We start from the raw sequence: 27,501 nt of genomic DNA, 5'->3' as shown, positions 1-27,501 counted from the left end.
AAGTACATCGTATCAACGCTGAATTTGCGCTCTTGGTAATGCGTTTTGGTGGGATGTTCAAGAGCATACACTTTCTATACGCTTGAGCTAACGCATACTGTAAATTCCTATTTTTTTTCTTGGCTGGTCACGAGCTGGATTTGAAAGATTTGACATTTAAAAAAATGTGAGTCGCACAGCTGTAAATCATATTTGCTTAAAAGTTTATTTTGAGCATCAGTCGACATAACGCATCACTGCTTGATGCGATGTACACCAAAGTAAAATGATAGGATCAGGCATTATATGACTAGTGTTTGTATTACTATTGTGGCTGGATTAAATTAACAATTCCAAAGAAAGAAATGGCATCATGAAATTGTTCAAATCAGACCAATGCGCATTGTACGCCCCCCGTGGTTGCAGGGGGAGGTTTGAGAATGAAGATAGAGGATGACCTAGAAATTAAATGCAGATCGATTGCAATGGATTGTGAAGTTTAGACTAATAGCTGAATAAACTATTACAGTATCGTACTACACATCAACTCAAGGTGGTGCTGAACTCACTGAGGACATTTCCATAAGGATACCATTCGCTGATTTGGTACACGAACTGTGGATAATCAAAATGCTGGATGCCGGAACAGAAGAAATGAGAATCTATTCTGAACGTGCACGAGAAGACATTTGAAGAAGGTCATGAAATTGAGAGGATGATAATGCTGGAAAAACAGGTATACTACAGTCACCTGGGGTAACGTTCATTATGTGAGGTGCACTAGCTGTCACGGTGTTGTAGTGTTGCGTCGACACACATAATAAATAATACATCATATTATTATTTTGATCATGGTGGAGTATTTTCATCTGAAACCTCACTGAATAAACCCCGAATCTGAATGCATGTGAATCGTAATTTGTCAGCATGCCCATGACCCCAAATATGTTTATGCCTTTCTTGGATGTGTGGATAATTCTCCCTACTATGCTGAAGGTGAAATATCATCCCCTCGTCGCCGGTGCATGAATAAACATAATTATCTCACATCCATCATTGCAACAGCATCTGTTAGTCAGCTTCCTTAGATATGGTCGGAATGTGAAACACATAAGCTCTCTCTCTCTGTGATTCTCTCTCACTCACTTATACACTCATGCTTTCTTTCTCTCTCTCTCTCTCTCTCTCTCTCTCTCTCTCTCTCTCTCTCTCTTTCTCACACACACACACACACACACACACACACAAACACACAGACAGACAGGCAAACCCATGCACGTGTGCATACACATACAACACTTTCTGGAGTCTCTTTGCGTTTCCAATGTCTTCATCATGTGTGTTTCTGTCTGTGTTTCCAACAAAAGCCCTGTCCAATACATATTTAGTCTATAGTATAACCGGTCCTTTCTCAGTCTGTGTGTTTCCAACAAAGGCCCCTATGTAGGCTGCCTTCACATTTAACTTTTCTGATTAAAAGATAATGGGCATGAGGCCTAATATTTAAATCTCTGTTTGTTGTTTTTATAACAGGCTGTGCATTGATAAGAATTAACAATAAACACAATGATATTCTTGGCAAGGAAGTGAAGTTCTCTAGGAAATATCCTTTTTGGATCAGGCCCTCTGGCCTTCAGCGTCTGAGGGAGGGTGACCTCCCATTGTTAAACTCAGCTTTTGGGCTATAAAGAAAGCAAAGAAAGCCTCCCCAAAAAACAACAAACTCTCTAACAGCCTTTGAAATGGACTTGTTTGCTCTCTCTGGATTTTGATATATTATACATATGTGAGAGGAAATATCTGGGGTACTTCAAAACTGTAGACGATTGATCTTCTTCATGCATTTGCTCTTCATTGTTGTATGACTTTAAGCAGTTTTGATGTGGCATATGGGCTCATTTCTGATTCTGAATAGAAAAAAGCAGGCCTCCTCTCTAATAGACTGGCCTCACTGCACACATATGGCTCCTTCTACTTTATGGAATGTGACAGGAATCTGGGATTTTTTTTATCGCACGCCTTAGTTTTCTGTGCACAAGGCAGAAGAGGCACCTTAAAATCCTTCTATATCTTTTTCGCCCTGCCCTTTAATCATCAGAATGAGTTGCAATGTGAGTTAAATTATGATACAATGCCTTTGTGTGTAACCTTACTTTGCAAGCTGTCATTGTTCCAATAGTATAAAGGCTATGCCATTACTACTGTAGGAGCCATTTCAGCCTATTTACAGTGCATTCAGAAAGTATTCAGACCCCTTGAATTTTTCCACATTTTGTTACGTTACAGCCTTATTCTAAAGTTGATTAAATATATACATTTTTTTTATCAATCTACACACAATGCCCCATAATGACAAAGCAAAAACAGTTTTATTTTTATTTTAGCAAATGTATAAAACTTAAAAAACAAAAATACCTATTTACATAAGTATTCAGACCCTTTGTTATGAGACTCGAAATTGAGCTCAGGTGTATCCTGTTTCCATTGATCATCCTGGAGATGTTTCTACAACTTGATTGGAGTTCACCTGTGGTAAATTCAATTGATTGGACATGATTTGGCAAGGCACACACCTGGCACACACATAAGGTCCCACAGTTGACAGATCTGGGAAAGGGTACCAAAAAAATTCTGCAGCATTGAAGGTCCCCAAGGACACAGTGGCCTCCATCATTCTTAAATGGAAGAAGTTTGGAACCACCAAGACTCTTCCTAGAGCTGAACTAAACTGAGCAATCGGGGGAGAAGGGCCTTGGTCAGGCAGGTGACCAAGAACCCGATGTTCACTCTGACAGTGCTCCAGATTTCCTCTGTGGAGATGGGAGAACCTTCCAGACGGACAACCATCTCAGGATTCTCTTGTCTGATGAAACCAAGATTGAGCTCTTTGGCCTGAATGCTAAGCATCACCTCTGGAGGGAACCTGGCACCATCCCTACGGTGAAGCTTGGTGGTGGCAGCATCATGCTGTGAGGATGTTTTTCAGTGGCAGGGACTGGGAGACTTGTCAGGGAACGATGAATGGAGCAAAATACAGAGAGATCCTTGATGAAAACCTGCTCCAGAGCACTCAGGACCTCAGACTGGGGCGAAGGTTCACCTTCCAACAGGACAACGACCCTAAGCATACAGCCAAGACAGCACTGGAGTGGCTTCGGGACAAGTCTCTGAATGTCCTTGAGTGGCCCAGCTAGAGACCGGAATTGAACCCAATCGAACATCTCTGGAGAGGCCTGAAAATAGCTGTGCAGTTACGCTCCCCATCCAACCTGACAGAGCTTGAGAGGATCTTCAGAGAAGAATGGGAGAATCTGAATACTTATGTAAATCTGATATTTCCGTTTTTATTTTTAATAAATTAGCAATTACATTTTTTTTTTTGCTTTGTCATTATGGGGTATTGTGTGTAGATTGATGAATGAGGGGGAAAAAAACTATTTAATCCATTTTAGAACAAGGCTGTAACATCTCAACATTTGGAAAAAGTAAAGGGATCTGAATACTTTCTGAATGCACTGTATGTGGTTGTTGTGTGTTATGTTGTCCATAGTTTCTGTCTTTGTATATTCTACATCATTTGTACACTAGAGGACACTATATGTTAGGTCATTGGTCACATGTATATTGGCACACAGGTGACCAGGAAGTAGGGATGCACAGGTATGGCGAGCATATGCTGTTTTTATCTTTGCTGATGAATGGGCAAAAGACCCAACAAAAGAGTGACATTTGGAAAGTGGTTTGTTTTGCAAGATATTTTGCAAATCCCATTGTATCCCACCTGTGCTAGAGTGGCTATCAAGAAGGTTGGCCAACTACAGTTTGGGTCCTGTTAGTAACGATCCCTTTTATGTAGTCTGGCTAACTAGTAGCCGACATGGAAGTTCCATAAAACTATTTGGATATCACCAAAGACGTTTTGTGTTTACAACATGCTGAAATTGGAGAGCAAAGACGTTTTGTGTTTACAACATGCTGAAATTGGAGAGCAAAGACGTTTTGTGTTTACAACATGCTGAAATTGGAGAGCAAAGACGTTTTGTGTTTACAACATGCTGAAATTGGAGAGCAAAGACGATGTTATTAATAACAAATAGATGATGCCTGGTGGCAGAGACTATTATACTTTTAAGCAGAACAAACTCACCTTGTTGTCTGCATGGTGTGGGTTCTGAGTTTGCTGTGCACCACCCTGTCCTGCCTTTGTCTACAGGAAGTGGACGTGTAGCCTATGCCACAACCAGTTTCCTGTCCTGGCTGTGGCAGTGAGGCAAGACTCGCATGCATGCAGCCATCGCATTGGCCACACGATTTAGCCCTATGAGGGGACATATTTGCCTTACAGTTTCCCTGACAACTACTGTTCTACATTATGCAGGCAGTGTGGGACAGCCACTGCATCTGAAAACAGTTTTCAGTGTCTCAACCCTCATTCTATTGAACATAGAGGACACATACTCTTTTCACTGCCCACTTATCTGTCTACCTATAGACAATGTTAAATTGCACCCAATCTACGAATTAGGGTTTGATTTGGTTTAGATTACAAATTGGTCTCTTCTCAGTATGCTAGTACTACATGTAGATGCTTTTGAAACTTACATTTCACAACAGCTACTGTGAAACACTCACTCTTGTAAATTATGAAACAGGGTGTTTTAAATCAAAATGTACAAAGTCTATACGTGCTTTTTTCATAGGAGAAACAACTTATTTGTCTAATCTTGTAAAAAACAACTTTAGTCTTTAGCCATTTGCGCTAAAAGCTGTGTGACCTAAATGCAGTATCATGTCTGTGATTCATTTGAGTTCTGCTCTCTGTTTGAAGTCCTAGTGAGCTACTAGAGAGGGTAGCTGGGGCATTTACAGGAGCAGTACTTCATGCAGAAAGATGTGTGGACTGAGTGTGGACACATTCCACCTCTAATGTATCACTTTCAGCCAACAAACACTTCTAATTTTGCCTTGACAGCAGCCGACATAGCGACATGGATTTGCCCCAGAGCTATTTTCTCTTGTTTTACCTGGATGTGTTGTTTTTTCAGCACCTCCAGTGTTAACATTGACTACACTGCAGCACAGTCAGAGAGGAGAGGGAAATGAGCATACCTGCTGCATTTCACATTACTTTTTTTCTCTGCCTTCTGCATACTTCTGTAGGCTGTGGTCCATGTGAAAAGGTGTGCGAACAACATTACAATGCTACTGAGGAAGGAAAATCAGCCACTAATGTTTGAATGTGCTGCTGAATGCTGAGGGGTTCTACCTACAGCAGGATGAAATAGAAGAAAGCGGCTAGGGCAGCTGCTGAGAACACAGACATTCCCTTGTGAGAAACACTCTGTGCAGCTGAAAAGAGAGTGAGAGGGGGAGGGAGAGAGGGTGGGAGAGCGAGAGAGAGAGAGAGGCTAGAAGAAACAGATGAGGGAGCGGAGGGGTTCCTTCCAGTCTGCAGTGGTGGTGTTTCTGTCAGCAGCAGCCCGAAGTTCCCGTTTGTTTGTGTGTGTATGTCATTGATGCAGAGTGAGAATTAAAGCGAAAGGGAGAGTAGCGATCTGTTGCTGCAGGAGCCTCAACCCTCTGTGTTCTGTCTCTGGGAGTGAAATTAGCAGCATGGAGACCAAGTCCCTCTCCAGTTTTCACAAAGCCCTGGCTCAGCCAGTCAAGATGTGTATGTTTGATTTCCCTGTCAACATACTGGATGATCTGGTAAGAAAGAGCTCATCTGTTGTAATTTGAGGCAGTCGCAGTCTCTTTGGCTGTGTGTGTGTGTGTTTATGGGTGAGAGAGAGGGTTGTGATTGAGAGAGGGAGGACTTGTTTGTATGCTACAGTATGCTACCACCGGAGTGGGGGTTCAGCTGTTCAGTGTGTCTGGAACACATTCACAGTTTAGTTAGGCAACCATTCCCCTGGGATGTCATTCACTTCTGCTTTTTTTCTCATACATGTTTGATCATGCCCACTGTTGAATGTGAATGTGTTTTTATTGTTTATTACATAGTTATAAATATGGTAATACTTGCTGCTGGTTTGGTGTTGTTGTTATTCACTGAGTTTGGAAATAGACTATGTGATCTGGTCTCTAGTTCCTTCTGACAGTGACAGGTGCATCTCTGTGTGTTTCATTGTGTCAGCTGTTCTGCTCCAGCTGTACTCTTCTGTCTCACACTCTCTTACACTTAATGATAGAGGAAGTTGTTTTTGTTGTACTAGGTCCCTGTGGTAGCTGCTGGTCTAGGGTGTATTTACAATGACCTGTAGAACAAACCAATTGGAAAACAGAATCGCTACACTGGGGGCGTTTTAAAGAAAACCGTTGTGTTCCCTCTGGCACTCTTAAAAATGTTTGGTGGAGTATTTCTAAATGAAAAAATGGGCACGAAAATGAGTCATTTCTTGTTGAATGACAACAAAGACTTTCCTGAAGGATCCCTACTGTTGACCAATCACCGACGAAGGGGCGTAGACTTCAGCTAACAACTTCGGCTTGCCTCAAAAACATTTTTTGTGTGCCTGAACAACCGGAAAAAATACTTACCGAAGTCCAAAACAAACAAACATCACAAAAGTCGTCATAATATATGCACAAACTCTTCCGAACTGTTTCGGCTGTGAAGCATGCCGACACCCCAAACCATGTCAGAAAGACCATGTTTTCCCCTGTTATTAGATAGGCTATCTCCTCAAGGTATTGTTCAACTGCCTAAGAGTGATTGCTTTTCAAATGGTTCTCAGTTGGCTGCAGTGCAGTTGGTATTGTAAAAGGATTTTTAAATACAAAGACCTATGAGCTAGGGGTGCCTCAGAATGGGCTAGCAGCTGCTTGAAATAATGGCAAGCAATAAATCCAGCCGTTCATAAGAGCAGCCTCTTTCTGTCAGGAGGGCTGTGGTTCGCAGGAGTTATTTCACTGTGTTTGAATGGAAGGTTTCTTTAGGAGCCACCTCTCTGTCTGTCAGGGGGAAGTTCCTCTAAGAGCTATAGCTCTGTGACTTAGTGGACTTTTTTGTTCAGCTTCTAGTTCACATAACGCCCCATAAAACTAGGCTCTGTAACCTTTATCAGAGATTCACCACAAAAACACCTGTAACTTATAGTTCGAACTATACGTACTCCAGCATAAAGAAGCTGTACTTGTGTTGGCAGTGGCACTACTTTTGGTTTAACTGCTTATGCTGACCATTTTTGCTTTCGGTTTAGCTGAAATCTAACATGTCTACATTTGTCAATCCATTAGTTGATTTTCTGATGCAAATATAGAATTGCCATGATCATATTTTGTTAGGCCTAATAGCTTTTGTATAGATCTTGCCTCACAAATGAGTGAGTCACAACGTTAGTTGAATGGGAATACCCCTGGGAGTTTCAGGGTAACATGATGCCAGTGATTTCATTTTCATTTTCTGTTCAGAGAAATAAAGTGCAAAGTTTGTTAAGGTTTGTGCAGCTGAACATAGGGACAGTGTATTCACTCTTACAAGCTATTAACAGGCTTTTTGGAATCCCTATTATTTTTGAGTAGAAGTTAATGTTTTATTGTTCTGTGCGTGTTGACACAGCTGTTTAAGTAAACACCCACTGGGGTGGGCCTGAAGTGGTCACCCAATCTGTGACTGGGGTGGGGAGCGAGGGGAGGGTGAACTCTGAGCCCTGCTCGTCCCGTTCCGGTTTCATCTCCAGTGTTATCTCCTGGTTCTGAGGGAAGCAGTGATGTGGGCTCAGTGGACCTGTGGACTGCTCAGGAGTGGAGGCTGCTGTAGGACTCAGTCTATGTGCCAGGCTGCCTTCATTACTGTGAGACACAGAGAGGTAGACAGACAGGTAGGCATCAACTCTGATACACTTAATATTATGCCGGGAAATGTGAGTTTCTTTGATATCTGATATTTTTTTACTTAGCTTCTTTTACCATGTTATACATGCTTTTAGTGAGCCTGAGCATGTGCGTGTGTGCATATGTGTGTGTTCCTCTCATTTGACAGTGGCATATTATCCAATAGCTTGGCTTTGTTGACTCTATTCTACAGTGTCTAAAGAAAGTATTCACACCTTGACTTTTTCCACATTTTGTTGTGTTACAGCCTGCATTTAAAATGGATTAAATTGAGATTTTGTGTCACTGGACTACACACAATACCCCATAATGTCAAAGTGGAATTATGTTTTTAGGGATCTCACCATGAGGCCAATGGTGACTTTAAAACAGTTACAGAGTTTAATGGCTGTGATTGGAGAAAATTGAGGATGGGTCAACAACATAGTTACTCCACAATACTAACCTAACTGACAGAGTGAAAAGAAGGAAGACTGTACAGAATAAAAAATACAAAATATTCCAAAACATGCATCCTGTTTACAATAAGGCACTAAAGTAAAACTGCAAAAAAAAATCCAACACAACACATCACTGAGTACCACTCTTCATATTTTCAAGCATGGTGGTGGCTGCATCATGTTATGGGTATGCTTGTCATCGACTAGGAAACATTTTTAGGCTAAAAAGAAACGGAATAGAGCTAAGCACAGGCAAAGTCCTAGAGGAAAACCTGGTTCAGTCTGCTTTCCAACATACACTGGGAGACAAGTTCACCTTTCAGCAGGACAATAACCTAAACACAAGGTGAAATACACTGGAGTTGCTTACCAAGACGACATTGAATGTTCCTGAGTGGCATAGTTACAGTTTTGATTTAAATCAGCTTGAAAATGGATGTCTAGCAATGATCAACAACCAACTTGACGGCGCTTGAAGAATTTTTTAAAGAATAATGTGCAAATATTATACAATCCAGGTGTGAAAAGCTCTTAGAGACTTAACTAGAAAGACTGACAGCTGTAATCACTGGCAAAGGTGATTCTAACGTGTTTTGATTGATTCAGGGGTGTGAATACTTATATAAATGAGATATTTCATTTTAATTTTCAATAACTCTGTGAAAAATTCTAAAAACATATTTTTACTTTGTTGTTATGTGGTTTTGTGTGTAGGTGGGTGAGAAAAAACATATATTTAATAAATTTTGAATTCAGGTTGTAACACAACAAAATGTGGAATAAGTCAAGAGGTATGAATACTTTCGGAAGGCACTGTAAGTCCGATATGCTCATACTTCTGTATTTTGTAGTTATAGGTTAGTAGTAACAGATAGTACAATTGCACAACCTGAGGTGAGCCCAGTGGCCAAAAACACAATGACAAGTGTCATAAAAAGGAAAAGGTTAAGGCCAGGGTCTCCTCTCAATTAACTCACGCAGAGAATTGTTGTGATCAACTAGCATTATTTTTCTTTCTTCTGAATAGCTTGCACATGATTCATGGTTAAAACAGTCTGTCTGGTGATATAAAGGCCTGTTGTTATATGGTGAGACCTGTCTCTCTGGGTCTGTTAGCTCACAGGGGCTTGTCATGAGACGAGCGGTCAAGGACTGAACTCATGTAACACTGACCTGCGACTGAAAACACCATGGCCTGTGTTGCCTGGCCCTGACCCACTATGGCACAGGTCTGAAGTTGTGGATCTTAGAATTATCGGCAACAGGGCAATTCCACAGTAACAGATTGATGCTGAGACAAAGATTTTTCACATTCAAATTTATACCAAGCAAAAACCAATGATTACAAAGTTAAATAAACCATCAAATTCTGTGCACAATGACAACTTTTTAAGAATTTGCACTGAACATTTGACAAAAACACATTTACTTAAAGAACAGTGCAGATGCAAAGTTTGGTAACAGATTGAAAGTTTTTGCTGTTGGTGCCATCATTCTGTTACCATGGAGTTGCCCAACAGCAATTTGATGAGCAGCAGATTGCAGCGAAATCATTCAAGTTTCCTAGTCAACAGATACCACCATGTAGATTTGCTGATGACAATGCAAGCCTTTCAAGGTGGATTCATTTATGCTTGCTAATTCTTGTTGAATTATGGATAATGGGAACCTTTTTGCCATGGCAACCTCAGGAATTGTGGTCACTGGGTTGAGTGTGTTGGTTGGCTGAAAATGTCAGAAAACTCACATGATTTCAATTAAGGTAGAGTGTGCTGCCTGTATTATGCAAAGTTTGTGTGTTTTGTATGTGTGCATGCGTGTGTGGATGAAGTCCCTCTCCTGAGAGAGTAGTAAATCATGATGGGGTATTTGCCAGAGCCATAGTAGAACAACACTGTAATTTGTTGATTCTAGAAGGAAGCCTGACAAATGGAATAGGGTGGACTGTTGTTAAATCATCACAGGGCAAAAGGTAGCAGAGTAATTACATTGCATTGATTGCAACCAACTGCTTGCACCTACAGGCTGACAACTTTCCATCTCTCTCTCTCTCGCTCTCTCATTCTCTCTCTCTCTCTCTCTCTATTTCTCTGTCTTTCTGTATCTCCTCATCCCATACAGCTGTTCAGGGAGAGATTTGTGAATTTGAAGCGTAGCAGCACTGGGAATCTGTATTTTGTGCTTCTGAATGCTGGGAAAGGGGAGAAAATGTGGGCTCAGGAATGTATTGGGGAAAACACCCCCTGTTGTTGAAGCAGATGCGAATGAACCAATTCACATTCACACCTGTTTTTCTTTTTTTCTTTCTATGTTGTTGAATATTGTATTTTGCAATGTCTTGTGGTAAAGCTTGGTTCTCAAGAGGTTCCAAGTGTGTTCCAATTCTGACCAGTAGAGGGGAGTGTCACTCAAGAGAAATACCAGCAAAATGGTCTGTCCAGTCAATGTTGGAGATGACATGGGCACTCATCCACAGAATATAAGAGGCATAAATAACCATTCCTTTGAACTGCAAACGTGTCATCCTTGTGATATAAGCAGCTGTTTTCAAAAATGCGAAAAGTATTGAATGCTATAGTTGACGCCTCACCTCCAGGTAATAGGAAAAATAATAATTGAGCAGTAATAATACCCAAGAAAGGTTCATCCTTTCTTCAAAAATTGCCCTTTTGCCTTTATACAGATTACAACTTCTCATTTCCGACTAATTGAAAATTAAACGTATTTTAAAGTATCTCCATTTCTTAAACAAGCCATACAAAGCTGGTTACAATTTCAATTTTATCCTCCAGAAAATACATAACAAATATTACAACAAATATTATGCTTAAATTCGAATATATTGATTGATAAAAAAACATTCTTTATGGAAAGATGGTATTGTATTTATTAAAGATATTATTAATAGAAATGGTGGAGTTATGTCACAGACACTATTTTTGTTCAGTGTTTATGGGAATGTCTGCTCAATCCAAAATTACAACCAACTGATTGCAGAATTACCACAAAAATGGAGGAGGGAAGTGGAAGAAGAAGGTAGGGAACTTGTCTGCCATATATTAAAGATATAAATTGGCTGAAATGGCTTGGCATAAATAGAAAAATATACCAGTTTCATTTGAGGACAAAAATGTTGACAGCTGTGCCATAAAGTTGCAAAAGAAATGTAAAGAGATTTTCGATTCCGTGGCACATGGTATATGAACTGATACAAAAACTAATTTCGACACTTCCGAGTTTTTCCATTTCAATTATTATACAAAATTCTTGCCACCAACAGAATGCTATATATACATGGGCATACAACCATCTCAGCTCTGTAGATTTTGCTTGCAAGAGACAGAATCACTAAATCATTTATTCTGGCAATGCCCCTATGTAGCTTGTTTCTGGTCACAGGTTCAGGAATGGTTCAAAAAACATTCACTTAAAATGAACCTTACAAACAGTGTTGGGGGATTTGGAAAACCACAGTCAATCGATCAATTATATAATAACACTCGTTGGAAAGGTTTTCATCTTTAGCTCACAATCTGTGGATACTATGCGATTAGAAAGGTTCAAAATGAATGTACAACATCACAATTCAAAAATATATGGCACATGGACATCAAACGAGGGCGGTCTACGGTGATAGGTGGGATGGGCTGAGAGTGCCTGAGGGGGTGAGATTAAAGAGCTCGTGTTCGGTAATGTTTATTGTTATTATTATTGTTATGTGTTTGCTGTATATGAACGTATATATATATATATATATATATATATATATATATATATATATATATATATATATATATATATATATATATATATTATAATACCCCAGCGTTAAGTTATGCTGTTCTACTCACTAATTCCCAGGGAATTGCCCTCACGGTGGTTCACTGACTATGGTCCATCCAATTGTAACACAGATGCGTTTTTTTATTCATTAGATTTATTCTAAGGTTTTAGTGGATTATAGCCTACGCTTTAGTTTTTTTCTATCCTTTTTCTGTTTCTACTGGGGTGATGTCTAATACCTCTTGTCTGTATGGATATCTGCATTGGAAACATTTTAACAGGACCAATATTTCAGTCTTGAATATACCTTATCTGGAAACGGTTTCCACAGCGACCTAATAGTAACAACATTGACAGAGGGACGAGTACCGTAAGAAAGGAGGAGCTATGAGTAACATTCCGCAATGAGTCATGAATTTCTACGTACAGTAGGTCGAGGCGCCTGCCTTTAGCAGTCTACAGTAGCCAGCTTCGTCTCTGTACTTCACGTTTTACTGTGTGGTCCTCTGGTAAAATGAAATGTGTTGTAGCCTATCAGCAGACGTAACATGGATATACGACAAAGAAAGGTTGTCACATCTATTGACTGCCATAATCGTATCCGTTACTAATGGTCCACTTTATGGGGATGTGCTCTGATGCGCAAAGCATCAAATCGGGATACCTCGATGAGATGTTCGATGCTGGAACATGGAAGGTGCGCAATATTTGGGATGGCGTAAAGCTGGAGGTTGGCGAGGACGAAAGCCCGGTGGTCCTTAACAGTTTCACACATTTGGACCCTGACCTACCACTATTTGAGGTAAGTTGGTGAACTGTGCGTAAAGAATTCTCCATCAATACTGAGACAGTATTTTAGGCTTATGTCCTATAGCCAGTGTGTCACTAAACTGAACATTTGGTGTGATAGTTGCCTAGTGATTTGTGTCTTATTAAAATGTAAAGAATGTAGGCCTACTGAAGTTCATAGTGATGTGGCAGAGTTTTTATATGGTTGGTATCATGCTCTCTAGAAATGTGTCCGGAGTGTCCTGTAGCCTACTACCCATTGCATAAGGACACATTTCAATTATCTAGGAAGGTCCAAAGAGTGGAATATGTTGGTTTTAATTTACTATCTGCTGATGCTCAGTATTGGCCTTATAGGCATGTGGGGAAAGAGTAAAGAAGCACATATACTTCAGCACATATTATAAAGTGGGTCGGTTCCTTTAGCAGTTGTCATTCACTGAGACGTTGCAGCAAATAAAGCAATGTGGATGACTAATCAAATTAGTTGGCCTTACATAATGCCTCCTTCGATCACATGGAATCAGATGAGGGCAAGAGCGCAATTGATACAGTGACTTTGAATGTTGGAAAAGTAAGTAAGTGAGTTGATGTTGGCTTGGCTATTCGATTAGTTGTTACATCAGATCAAGATTTGCCAGGCAAAACATCGGTAATTCTGGGAAAGTGCATTATTATGCACACCCTGTATGTGTATGTGTGTGTGTTTTCAATAACACCACTGTCTGTCAATGTTTTAAATCTGTTCACTAACCTTCTGAAGAATAAAATATGCCTTTATTTTCACCAAGCTTGCGAAACTAAAGGCTGGAACTCAGACGATGTTATTTGTATTTTTTATTCGAATTTTTTATTATTAAAGACAGTATGTTTCCTTCATTTATACATGTCACATGCTTAGAGAGGGCAATTCAGGCTCCACTCCTACATTTCTCTCTCGCTCTCTCCTCTAATCTAATCCTCTCTAGTAACACAATGACTTGATGCTTAATCCCCCTCTTTCATTGGGCTAGGAGCTGCCTCTACAATCACAGCCATTCTTCTCCTTCAGCTGAGAATGTATGGTGAATGTACAGTATTGGGATTCAATGGTTCAGTTGTGTATAAAGAAACTCAGGACACTGCAATTAATGTGACACTTCTGCCAATGGCCATTGATCGCTTTAGGGCCCCTGTAACCCCACCACAGCTATCCTTGATCTGAAGCAGTAAGAGACTGTAGATATAGCATCATTTGGTCTATCTCAGTAGTGCTGTGTCACAGGCTTGTTGACATAAGATTGATAGTGTTATGGTCACTGTCTTCTGAAAGATGAAATGACTGGTAGTGGTACCACCAAGGGCAGTGAGGAGGATCCACTCTGTCATCACTCTATACGTGTGTCCTCAGGCCCTATTCCAATAGCCGTGATGCGTAGTCATCTAGCTAATATTGTCACGTATACTCCCTCTCCGGCCTCTAGGTCATCAGGCTGCTGATTATCCCGCACACCTGTCACCATCGTCTCGCGCACCTGCGCCTCATGACACTCACCTGGACTCCATCACCTCCTTGATTATCTTCCCTAAATCTGTCCCTCCCCTTGGTTCTTCCTCAGGTGTTATTTACTCTGTTTTCATGTCGGTGCGTTGTTTGTGTTTTGTGTTTATTTTATTTATTAAAACACTCACTCCCTGAACTTGCTTCCCGACTCTCAGCGAACTCGTTACAAATATACTGTTATGATGATAAAGTACTGCACTCTATAGCTAATTGTTTATTTATGGGTATGAGTTTATTAGGGCAATCCAAGAGATTAAACTGGTGGAACTGGCACAAATTCTCCTTGATAAAATACGTTTATTAGGGCAATCCAAGAGATTAAACTGGTGGAACTGGCACAAATTCTCCTTGATAAAATACGAAGGACCAAAAGCCTGTTCAGATCCAAAAGTTTTATTGTTAATCATGCAATAATGACAATATTAGGAAATATTAGGAATTAAAGTGTATTTCCACTTATGGGGTTGTGAGCATATTGGACATATTATTTTGTCAAAGAAATATGTCAATAGCAAATCATACTCTCCCTCTAACTATTGAATTACATACTTTGTTGTTGTTTTGTGTGTGTGTGTGGGGGGGGGGGGGGGGGGGTTTGGAAATGGTCTAGAAACGTCTTGCTGATGTTAAGGAGACCTTTGTTTGTTGGATCTTATCCTGAAGACTGCAGGCGGAAGCTTCTTAACTGAGTCCTGTAACAAGAAACTGGAGGTGGATTTGTAGAAACAGACACAGAAGAGCTTTTGTTGTTGTAGATCATTAAAATGGAGAAAGAAAGAAGAGCGAGGGATAGAAAGAGGGAGAGAAAGAACTGCGAGGGCTAGAAAGAGAGAGAGAGAGAGAGAGAGAGTGAGTGAGAGGGTGAGGAGCACTGAGGTTCAGGGAGGTTGAATGAGAGAAACAGACAGTGGGTGGAATGTTTCGGGCTGAAGCATGGAAAATAACTTTATTCCAAATTCTCTAGACTTAATAATACCAAATAAGTGGTAGTCTTGGACTTACTAGGTTTGTCTGACTACTCAAAATCTAAGTTTAGTGGATACAGCTCCTGATCTAAATTCACATATAAAAAATACATCTTACAGGGTGGCACTCAAAAGAGAATGTGGAAGTCAAGAAGATCTTGACCACTCTTGCATTCCTAATTACTAAAAGCTCAATCAGTTTACACTTGCATTACTAAGTTTTGTGCAAATCATAAATTGATGCCTATGGGACATTTTCTGCAAAGTTTGCGTATATTTTGGGTTTAAAGTTACAATTCTGCTCCAGATAAAGGGATCCTAAGCGGTTCATGATCTCATTGGCATTCTACAGTCGTTGTGTGTGAGAGGAAGCTGCTGCCTGTGCTGGAGGGCCACTGTTGGACTTCACTATTGTTTGTGTTGTGTACTCTATTTTGGAGCATCTCTTTCTGGTGGGGACTTTCTATGTGTCCTTCCCTGAACAGCTGGAGGAGATGGTGATTATTATCAAACCAGTTGTGGATTGGCCAACAGTTTCCAAATAGCCAACGCTATCAACACGCTACTGAAATACAATTATGAAAAGTAGATGGTTATAGCGATACTATGTGCATTTGCATTAGCTGTTATTGTGCCATGTGACATTGTCTATTCAGGCACATATATAGAACTGATCATCTGTCCACTGATGACTGAAGGATGGATGTCTCTGTTGACACTAGCTCAGAGTCCAAAGATCAGTGCTTTAATGTGGTCATTGTGGCTACAGCTTCTGTACATGCTATTCATAAGCCTTCTAACTGACTGAATCTAACACATGTTCCAGATAGATTCTTTTTATGGATGGGATGTACAATACATAGATGAGACCATTAATATGCCCACTCATTGTTGACATGCTTTGATAGAGGAAGTTCCCCATAGAAGTTTTTATTCTGATGCAGTCTTGCATAAAAAGTGATCTTGTGAAACGGAACCCATTCAAATGGTGCAGTTGTTGTGGTTACGGAGAGGTCCTCAGCCAGTCCATTACAGGCTAGTTTTTTATTCCTTCGTTTTTGACGGATTTTCCAGTTGGATTTCGCTTTCTGATAAACTGCGTGACTTGGTGGACTTTAGTTCTTCCTTGTGTGAGGCTCCTTTCCTTTCTTCCCTATAGGGATTTCCCACTATTGTCTAGTATCTCGCTTAATCATCACTCTCTCATGAAAGCGCAGTACCTGTTTGTCAATGTCTTGGTTTTTATTTTCATAATAAGGAAGTTTATTTGTTAGAATGTATGGTGCCACTCTATTAGTGTGTGCTCAAGTACAACACTTGATAAAACTCCTTAAGATCCAACACTTGGTTAAATAAAGGTGAAATAAAAAAAATACTTTTTTGTTGTTGTTGATAAAATCAACTTAAGATCCAACACTTAATAAAACATCTACAGAAGTAGAATTTCTACACTTGATAAAATCATCATATGAATGAGTCGAGTACTCACATAATATTAACCAGAATAATAAAAGTCTGTCAACAAGATGGTTGGTGACAAAGTTATTTTCTAGTTTACCTGAATCAAATGTTGTATATTGTATCTGTATGTGTGTTTGTCGGTGTCTATTTTTGCGTGAGAACTACAGACATGTGGAATTAAGACCATGAAAGGCATACTACTATTGTGTATGTGTTACCAGGGCTCCCCATGCAATCTCTGTCTGATGACTAAGCTATGATTCAGGCAGAGAGGGGTATGACTGGTCAAGGCTTAATGGGGGAAGCCGTTCTCGTGTGTATGTCTGTTTCCTGGCCCTACTTATGCCCTGTTCCTTTGGGTCTTTGGGAGTTCCCCCTGGTTTCCATGGTAACCTGGTCTCTGAAAGCCTCTGAGAGTTCCCTGACTTTCCACAGTTGTAAATAGGTCCTGTGTGGCATGGCCAGGCCACAGGCTCCCACAGGTCACCACAGTATACATTCACACACAGTCCAAATGTTATCTACAACCCTTTAATTTATATATAATCTTATATATAATTCGATTTTTTTAAATTCAAGAACTGGTGGATCTGAATAGGTCGGATTTGAGTTGTCTTAGGCCTTGTTCCATTAACATAGAGAGAGAAAGATTGGCCTTGTGTCAAGAACAGGGCTGTGTTCCATTGGGTTTAGATTGATAGGCCAGCAGTATCTGTGTGCTCAGCTGATAAGGGCTACTCTCACTGTGAAGTCCAAGGCCTGTGTGCTCAGCGCCTGCTTTCAAACACAGCCATACAAACATGTTACGAATGATTTATAACCACGTACAGTAAACTCCTCTGTTCTAAAATAGAGTGTTAGTAATATAGCACTCAAACTGGATTTGAATCTCTGCTCAGCTCAATGGAAATCAAGCAAAACAGAGTGGCTGTGTGATTGAAGGTGAGAGTAGGCTATGACTAACAGCGAAAGTATTTTGGAGGTGCTGCTGTATATCTAGCGACCGAAAGGTTCTGATGAATAATGTGCTACAGATGCATAAGTAGGTGTATGACTGATGCATGTGTCATGCTTGATTAGTGTACATACCACTACCCCACTGAGGAAGCAGCAGTCGTCAAACCGATGTTGTTTGGCTTTCTGGGTCAAGTGCCTGGGATGCTCACTGTAAAGTCCTCGAATATACCATTACTGTCCATATCATTCTGTGTTGGAAAGCTGGAGAAAAAAGGAATGGTGACAACAACCAACAACCACGAACTGTTTGGTAAAGACCCCTCTTTCATTGAGGAAGCAGCTTGTGTTAATTCCTTGTTTGTAAAGCATGGGCTTTAGCCTGTGTTGTTGGGCTGTGTATTTAGCAACCTCTGTTTGATGTAACAGTATTGTTATTCATAGCCACACATGTAGGGAGGGAGGGAAGGGCCGATGTTTGTATATGTTTTTCAGACAGACCCTTACATCTCTTTGTCTTATTTTTCCTGTAGAACTCGACACAGGAGATCGGAGAGGAGGTAGAAGAGGGGGCAGTCTTCACCATCACCCTGAGGAAGGTACAGTTGCACCAGTCGGCCAGTAAGGGACAGCGATGGCTGGGCGTGGAGACAGACTCTGCTCTCAGCCTGTATGAGACGTGTAAAGTACGCACCATAAAGGCTGGTACGCTGGAGAGGCTGGTGGAATACATGGTGTCTGCGTTCAGGGGCAAGGACTCCACCTACGTCACCATCTTCCTCTGCACCTACCGCTCCTTCGCCACCACCAAGCAGGTGCTGGACCTCCTACTCAACAGGTACAGAGACGGCCATGAAGCTAGAACCGCACATGCATGTGTACACACGTAAGCACATAAATACAAAAACATACTATGCGCAGCGTAATGCTGACAGATGTGTCCTTCATGTCTTAGGTATGCCAATCTACAGAACCAACCTGGGATAGATGTACACAGACACACTCAGGATGACAGCACAGAGCTCAGAAAGTAAGTGTCTGGGGAGACCAGCATTATCAATCATTTTGATACGTTTGTTTTTTGTGTGCACAGTGTACACACATGTACTGTACCATACACTCTTCCCTCTCTGTCATCTGCACGTCTCCTCATTCCCTGCCTCTTCCCTACTGGGTTGTGTCCTGCAGCACTGTGTCATCCATCCTGGGAGCGTGGCTGGACCAGTACTCAGAGGACTTCTGGAGCCCTCCACAGTATAGCTGTCTACACCACCTGATGTCCTACCTGCACCACCACTTCCCTGGCTCCGACCTGGAGCGCCGCGCACGCAACCTGCTGGCCCTCTTGCACCGCAGGCAGCAGTGTGAGCCCGACCTCGACGGTGAGAGCCAGGATAGGGTTCAACTGGGGCTTGTCTGTGTCTCAGTGATATCAGACATGATGGGGATGCTGTTTATGCTTGAAGTGTTAAGGGCCTGTGCTGAACTATAGACAGTACTTTAGGCAGTCTGATTATTAGCTCATCTGTGTTTTCTTTACAGTGGAGCACATTGGCTGTCCCTTCGCCACGCAGGAAGAGAGTGGCTTTGAAGACGAGCTTCCTGCCCTGAACTTCTTGTTCTTTGACCCCATCATGGTTGCCGAGCAGTTCACACTCATGGATGCGGTGAGACACCCCCCCCCCCAATTTCAATGAACTGCTCAATTTCAAGTAACTTCAATTTTAGCTGCTCTTGCGTTGTGCTTTGTGCTCACCCTTACTCACCCTTACACCCACCTCTGACCTCACCCTGTAGGATCTGTTCAAGAAGGTGGTCCCTTACCATTGCCTGGGGGGCATCTGGTCCCAGCGGGATAAGAAGGGGAAGGAACACCTGGCCCCCACCATTCGGGCCACAGTGGCCCAGTTCAACTGTGTCACCAACTGTGTCATCACCACCTGCCTGAGCAACCCCTGTCTGAAACCCACCCAGCGGGCCAGACTGGTGGAGCGCTGGATAGAGGTGGCCAGGGTAAGGCATCAGACCCACTCTCTGGGTCAATCACTCAGCAGTTAGTTTCAGTTGTGGATGATTGGTCATGCTATTTTTCTCACTCTATGGGTTCTTTCTGCTGTGTTTAGGAATGTCGTATCCTCAAGAACTTCTCGTCCCTGCGAGCTATCCTCTCTGGCCTGCAGTGTAACTCTCTCCACCGACTCAAGAGGACATGGGATGAGGTGTCTAGGTGAGACAGGGGATCAGTGACTGAGGCCTCGGTTTGGAGGGTTTACTATTGGATTATAAATTGGACCAGGGAGTTTTCATGGCCAGGTTACATGTTGAAGAAAAACATAATTAGTGCCGTGGGTCTTTGGTTGGGTTGATGGTAGAAGTTAACATTTCGTTGTTATTTGGAGGTCTTTTGCAGTGGTAGTTTATGTTTGTCTTTGCCCCTGAGATGTAAGGTTCACCTTTTGACTTCATTCTGCCAACAGAGAGAATTTCCGCACCTTCCGTGAGCTGTCAGAGATCTTCTCAGATGACAACAACTACTCTCTAAGCCGAGAGCTGCTGGTCAAGGTGGGTCAATGATCAGAGGGAAAAACCATACTCCTGAATGTAACTTACAGGAGCCTGGAATCTGTGTAATGGGTTTGTACAAACTACTGTGGGCTGTTGTGTATGTGGTACAATGTGTCTGTGTTTGTGTAGACCTTTTCCTCCTGCCCCATATGTGTAAGTGGATGTGGAGACAATAGTTGGTACAAATGACCTACATGTCGTCCCACACGTTACTCTATGTGTGTGTAAAAATATCCCTGTGTTAGTTTTGGCTTTTTCCACCTGCCTCTTATATTGAATGTGTTGAACTGGATATGGAGACCATTGTGCGCATAATTGACCTGAATGTTACTCAGCAGCTAATAGATCTTTAAGATATGAACTGCGTTTGAAAACAGGAAGTGGGTATGTGAAAAGTGGTTTTGAAAACTAGTAGTTGACAGGAAATATGGCTGGCTGACCCGTTACTGCTCTAAAGACTCTCCTCTCGATCTATACAGCTGGGTCTCCATAGCAACCAGAACATAAATAGACAAGCTAGCTAACACCTTGTCTCCTCTCAAATGCTAGCTCATTCATCCTTCATCATGAGTTGTACAACACAGTATAGAATCTTATCTTGTCGTGTTCTCTCTAAAATGTATGAGATCCACAAGTGCAAGTATCAATGTGAGTGTGGTTTGAGAGGACTTGATATGCGTAACTGCATGCTTGTAGAAGTGTGTCACCAGCAATGTAGGCTGTGGCAGTAGTCATGAATATTTTACTCGTTCAACATGAGGCTCAGTGCTTCTGTCAGGACTAGAGACAGATCAGATTCTCTTTGATTAAGACCACATAGGATTAGATAGCAGACAACATGTTTGGTTATATCTGAATCCTCCAAGAGAAACATATTTAGTCTGCTCACCTGAATACATTCCTGCACAAAGAAATAGGAAGTGCCCTCGCCGTTGTTATGCCAATTTTGCATAAATTACTCTTTAACTTGCAGCATATTCTTTCACTGGTTAAATAGTGAAATATGACTGCAAAAAGCAGAGGGTTTCTCCAACAGGAATGGCTATCCACATTCCTAGGCTTTAAGACAGGTATTTGAATTGGCCCTAATATTGAAGCTTGGGATTTTTGGCTATGAGTTGAGGAAACCTGTGCTTGCTCAGAGGGAATCCCAGCTGATGTCGTAGGCAGATGGCAGGTACAGAAAAGAGCCCCACCCTGATGATGCATGAGTCTGTAAGGGAAATTCCAAGGCGTTGTCCCACTTACCTCCTTTCCTACATTCCACTATTGCTTAATCTATCTGGGCCAGCCCAACCAGGCCTGTGTAGGACTGCAAACTCTGGTTAGGTTGGGTAAAGAATTTCCCTGTTTTGTATCATTCACAGAAACATTAGAGCTAACTCAGCTATAACCCTTCCTGCACCCTCTCATCCATACATTAGTGAATTAGTTTAGCCCTGTATGTCTACTCTTCTGAAAGTGTAATCATAGCCATTACTAGTTGTGTTTCAAACTAGTTTTTGCACTGTTCTAGGGATTGTTTTGTAAAACCAGATTATCCTCTCTCTCTGCAGGAGGGCACCTCCAAATTTGCCACCCTGGAAATCAACCCTAAACGAGCGCAGAGGAGACACCAACAGCAGAGAGACTTGGTGAGTCTAGATCTTTTTTGAGTTAAATAATTTATCATGAAATACCAACTTCAACCACTTTATGCCAGGTATACTTGAGTGCTGTTATTGGGTTCATAGCACCATCTAGTGGTGAAATGAGAGCATTGTTATTGCTCATGGAGCCTGTGATCACTGCGCTCTTATCAAACTTCTCTCTGACTATGTCTCTGTCATAGGGGGTGATGCAGGGGACCATTCCTTACCTGGGCACCTTCCTCACTGACCTGGTCATGATGGACACAGCTATGAAAGATTACACAGAGGTGAGAGTCTATCTCTATCTATCTCTGGATCATGTAGCCTCTTCAGTCTACTTGTTTAGTCTCTGTTCACATCTAATTATTATTTGTTCTCTATTCCAGAGTGGACTCATCAACTTTGAGAAGCGACGAAAGGTAAATTAAATTCTTACATGCTACTGATAAATAGGTGTTGATAAACAGGGAGACATCGCCGGCATTGTGGCTATGATTGGCTGGAGACTCACCCCCCCTTCTCTACAGGAGTTTGAGGTGATAGCTCAGATTAAGCTGCTGCAGCTGGCATCCAACAACTACAGTTTCACCCAGGACAGCTTCTTCAGGGAGTGGTTCTCAGGAGTGGAGAGACTCAGTGAGGCAGAGAGGTGAGGAGAGGCCTAAAGATTTTTATGAAATGTAAATTAAAATAATGAAATGTATGGGCATACAGTGTTGTTATTTCCATGCCTTTTTCCCATAGCTACACTCTGTCCTGTGAGATTGAACCACTGTCAGAGTCATCCAGCAATACTACCAGAGCCAAGAAAAATGGCGGCATCATGAAACGCTGGAGCGAGTAAGTCCCATATTGTATAGATAACTTTTCACACTATGCCTATGTTTATTATAGTTGCAAATGAATAATAATTACATTTTTATTTTGAGCATACAGTTTTTCACTGTGTACAGTTCATGATGTTTTTATGGGGCCCTGTTCGCATACGTTTCCATGTGTTTCCCTTTTTCTCCAGTCGCCAGTTAACTGAGGCCAGCTGCAGCAGTGCAGGAAGCTCCCATTCCAAGTTGTTTGACCAGTCCCACATCAGACCGTACCAGAGGGGGGGAGGTGATAGTGGGGACACCCTCAGCGTCACCTCAGCTGGCTCCAGTGGCTCTGACCTGGAGGATGTCAACGCCAGCTTCTTGTCTGACTCTCCGGATGCCCACGAGAGAAAGGTGAGAAGGAGGAAGGGCCAGGGTCACATGGGGGAGGAGAACACTCCCACCAGAGAAGCATCTCATCATGATTCATGCCACACACATCCACCTTGATTTTCTTTCTTCCTGAGATACTGAAATTCCTGCATCACTGCAGCAATTTCAGTCCTGACATTTCAATGTCTTCGAATTCATCTTCTGTAAGGGCCATGTTGATGATAAGGGCTATGTGATAAGGGCCATGTGAATTGGCACTGACCCATGTACTTACTTTACCTGTCTGACTTGTGGTTGACTGTGGCTCTGATTCCCTCTATAGACCTCTACATCCTCAGTAAAACATTCCGTCTCTGCTTTGGGGAAAGAAAGCCAGACTCCTGAGCCCAACTCCACGGTACTTTCACTCACCAGCCTTCTCTTTCCATCTCTCTCATCACTGGGGTTTTTCTTCTGTTCTAACAGTCTCTCTCACTACTTCCCCTCTCCCAGTCCCAGAATATCACTGGGATCCTTACACCAATGCTGCACTCTCATCATATTACAAACCGTTTCTCATTCTCATATTCATACTTATAAGTCTCATATACTGTCATATTCCACATTCTATTTGTTTATAGCAGACACAGGAGTTTGTTCTGTGGACTGTAAATGGTTGTAATCATTCTCTCTCTGTCTCTCTCTCGCTCTAGTTTTGGGAGTCCACCTCCCTGTCTTCTCTAGACACCTCAGGGATGGGTTCTGGTTCGGGCTCCAGCAGCGCCTCGTCCTCCTCTGTGTCCTCCACCACTCCTCTCCCAGGTGCCTCCCGCTCCCACAAGCGCTCCGTCTCAGCCGTGTCCTGCTACTCTACACTCTCACTGCCCCTCTACAACCAGCAGGTGGATGACTGCTGCATCATCAGAGTCAGCCTAGACGTGGACAACGGCAACATGTACAAGAGCATCCTGGTAAGACAGAGGGAGAGGAGGAGGAGAAAGCTAATATAGATGAATAGATTCAAAATGTAAATTGTTAGCAGTGGGCGGTTGATTCAATTAACAATGTCTGAGCCAGAGAAGAGGCAAATCAGGCAAATTACTTTTAAATGTCAACAAAAAAAGGTATTGTTCATCTCCTGGTGCAGGTGACCAGTCAGGACAAGACACCAGCAGTCATCAGTAAAGCCATGGTGAAACACAACCTGGAGCGAGAGAAAACGGAGGACTATGAGTTGATGCAGAAAATCTCTGAAGAAAAAGGTAATATCATATTATCATTTTCCCAAAAAATATACTTTTAATTTTAATTCAAATAGATTGTCATTAATAGTATATTAATGTGTTGTTCTTACAACTGACTGACTCTAATCCATTCATCTTGTATAGTGTCCTAATTTATTCATTGCTTAAATGAAAAACAAATGTTTTTACTAACAATATATACCTCTCCTCTCACCATAGAGCTGCGGATCCCAAACAATGCCAACGTTTTCTATGCCATGAACTCTACCGCCAACTATGACTTTGTGCTGAAGAAACGTGGCTTGTCCAAGAAAGGCCGGGCCAAGAGTGTAGCCAGCTCCACGCTGCCCCGCATGAAGCAGAAGGGCCTAAAAATCGCCAAAGGGATCTTCTGAGGACGAGTGTCCCAGCTCGCTGTCAGTCTGATGGATTAAGGCCCTCTAAATCCACCTAAGCTAAAGGATCTAAGAACTACACTAGAGACGGTGGAAAACAACAACAAATCACGTCTGCATGCATCACAAGCAGGCAGCAAAGCAGGAAAAGCAATTACCGGTATCAGACTGATGTCTTCTTGGCTCAGGCCTTGATGAAGGGGAGCTTAACAATGTGCTGTCCCTATCCCTTCGTGCCTAAGTTTGTGTCAGTGGTGTTTACAAAGGGAATATCATAGAGAGTGTATAGCGTACATATAACCACGTTATAAACTCTCTCTGACTGTGTGGTGATTAGAGTGGTGTTGGTAAATGTTGTACTGAGGAGCATAGAGGAAGGCACAGAGAACAATGATGGCCAGATTTATTAAGCCAAGTTAGTCTCGTGAGATAAAATACATTTTCAAGAGAGACCTGGACAAAGAGACCCGATGTGCTATCCTGGTGGGGTGTGGCACTTTTCCACTGTGAATAGATGGAAAGGTGGTCCATTGTAAGTTTGAAGAGTTGAATGCAGATATTGCCATATTGAATATGGGTCAAGGTGTGTGATCATTTCAGAGAAAACAAGGTGTGGGGAGTATACACTCTGTTAAGAGACATACATCTTGTTTTATTGAATTATAACCAGGACAAGGAAGAAGGACATTGCAGTGGGGCTCAAAATGCTCAATAGAAACATTTCAAAGATTACGGAGGGTTGGGGTAAAACAAAAAACAGATAAACAGTGAGGAGTGATAGATATTTACAAAATACCCACACAGTATAATATCAGCATTACTTTGCAATGGACCTTTATGTTTGATGATGTTACCATTACAGTTAGGCTATTTGTTTGGTACTCTTTACTTTGCTATGCAGCTGCTAAATGTACATTTTATAAAAGGTCAAAAATTCACCTTATTTTTTTACAAACGTTTTTGGGGGTGAGGACAGGCATGACGTTAGGACTCTCCGATGACGGCATTGTATTGAGTATCACTAAGTGATTCAGGGGCTCCGATGACAGCATTTCATACCACCCGTCCCTACTGGACTATCTCTGTATGGAAAACAATGGTTTACATCTTTGTACTAACAGTGGGATAGTGGTATCATGTATAATCTGTAACTGCCAATGATTCTCCTTATGGCTGCCCAATTTCTGCTCCATGCATGCAAGAGGAGGTAACAGTCCTCGCCTCACAACAAAAAGCAGTGCACTAGCCCACACCAGCTTCTTCTTACTTACAATCTTAAAGACAGAGTGAGAGTAATGACACAAACTCTGAGATTCTTACAAGCATGCCAGTGGTTGTTTTATGTCATGGAAAATACCGACAAAAAGTTGTTTGTCATTTCAATGACATTACATGCCTTTATTGCTCAGTGCTGCATGCTGGTCCCAACCCGTTTAAATGGCTTTTTAAAACTGTCCTTTCCTTGATGACCATGATAGAACCATAGAGGTAGGGGAAAGCAATATGGTGGAAACTCCCCTGTGATGGGTACTATCCAGACCTCTTGTATGCATGGCCTGGAAGGGGCGGAGAAGAGGCTGTTCTTTTGGGACATACATAGCATAATGATTGGTTGTCTCTGCTGTGCTTTGTCACTGTAATTTGCTACTTACACTGTGATTGGGTCTTTGCCGATCACTCTGATTGGCTCCCTTCTATGCTGAACACTGTGAACACACATTGGTCGTGTTCCTCTGCTCAGACGTTGCATGTATCAATCAATGGTTGCGTGCCACATCATTGGCTGTGCAGTTGGGAACCAGATTGCTATAACATATGATTTGGTTAGCTGACACATAAAATACCCATCTAGGCGTTGTAAGATCTGTCATGCATCAGCAGCATCTGAGCAGAGGAATTACGACCCTTCTCTCTCTGTCTCGCTCTTCATTATGACACAATTAAATAGTAAAAGTCAACCCTGACAGAGAATAGATAGAGGTCCATGTGGTGGTAGAAATGTGTTCAGGGCATGGAGAAAAGGAGACAACTGGTTTACCACTATATGTGCCAAAGAGATGAGGGGGTCTGTCACTCTCAAAAGACAATGTTTGTTTCATTTCTCTATCACTTGAATTTTCTAGGGGAGTTTACCATTTCTGAGTGTTATGTTCTGAACACTACAACATCATTCTAAGAACCTCAGATACACTGTTCAAGCCTAGGTGGCAGTGCGGTTACTACTGGTTACCCTTGGAGAAACTGCACCACTTCCCTAAATAGTAACAGTCCTTTGGTTCTTTTCAAAGAATGGGTTCAGTATAATTTATGCTTTACATAAGTGGCTGTGTTTACTTCCACTTGACTGATTGTTTTGTGGTGTTATTCATAATTACTGGAGCTTGCTTTGCTTGGCCTGGAATGACTGGTCCTTTGCAGATTTGCAGTATCTGTCGCCTTTGCCATTATAACTGAGTTAAAACCTTTGTGTGTTTGCAGTGTCTTGTCTCTCATGTTTTTCTATTCCTAATGAATTAACAAAATATTGAGATGTCATACTATATGGAATTGTCTTTGTTTATGTCTTTGTTGACCTGGCATTATTTATTGGTTTGTACAGAAAGATTTTGTTATGCATTGTATATTATTTCCTCTCTTGTGTAATTATAGATTATTATATATTCATGTAAATACAAATAAACACTTAAGTTTACAAAAGTAAATACTCATTTATTTAACGTTTTTGGTGTAATTTAGTT

At 41.7% G+C, this 27,501-nt stretch overlaps 1 protein-coding gene across 4 annotated transcripts; it reads left to right on the top strand.

The window, feature by feature from the left end:
* The first annotated feature begins 39 nt into the window (after window positions 1-39).
* Window positions 40-27,465, top strand: LOC115164678 (ral guanine nucleotide dissociation stimulator). 4 transcript variants are annotated; one of them, XM_029717403.1, is made up of 18 exons: window positions 40-715; window positions 18,284-18,588; window positions 18,706-18,780; window positions 18,939-19,132; window positions 19,293-19,417; window positions 19,548-19,763; window positions 19,874-19,977; window positions 20,228-20,312; window positions 21,872-21,949; window positions 22,147-22,233; window positions 22,333-22,365; window positions 22,474-22,595; window positions 22,691-22,786; window positions 22,962-23,166; window positions 23,468-23,542; window positions 23,838-24,095; window positions 24,272-24,386; window positions 24,588-27,465. In XM_029717403.1, exons 1-18 carry the CDS (start codon window positions 695-697, stop codon window positions 24,761-24,763), a joined length of 2,370 nt encoding a protein of 789 aa, XP_029573263.1. In that variant the 5' UTR covers window positions 40-694; the 3' UTR covers window positions 24,764-27,465. The 4 variants fall into 4 exon arrangements, with proteins under 4 accessions (XP_029573263.1, XP_029573262.1, XP_029573261.1 ...); XM_029717402.1 differs by lacking the exon at window positions 40-715 and adding an exon at window positions 5,418-5,688; XM_029717401.1 differs by lacking the exon at window positions 40-715 and adding an exon at window positions 7,655-7,802.
* Window positions 27,466-27,501: the final 36 nt, after the last annotated feature.

Source organism: Salmo trutta, chromosome 27 (assembly GCF_901001165.1).
Source record: "Salmo trutta chromosome 27, fSalTru1.1, whole genome shotgun sequence".
NCBI classification, from domain to species: Eukaryota; Metazoa; Chordata; class Actinopteri; order Salmoniformes; family Salmonidae; genus Salmo; species Salmo trutta.
The sequence above is the reverse complement of the archived record's forward strand: the minus strand, read 5'-3'. Positions and strand labels throughout refer to the sequence as shown.

Excerpts from the sequence above, each read along its gene's own strand:
- LOC115164678 (XM_029717400.1), top strand. The coding sequence starts at position 12,649 with ATGGTCCACTTTATGGGGATGTGCTCTGATGCGCAAAGCATCAAATCG. Across the intron at positions 23,167-23,467 it reads CGGATGCCCACGAGAGAAAG|ACCTCTACATCCTCAGTAAA; the intron begins GTGAGAAGGAGG and ends TTCCCTCTATAG. Across the intron at positions 24,387-24,587 it reads GAAAATCTCTGAAGAAAAAG|AGCTGCGGATCCCAAACAAT; the intron begins GTAATATCATAT and ends CTCTCACCATAG.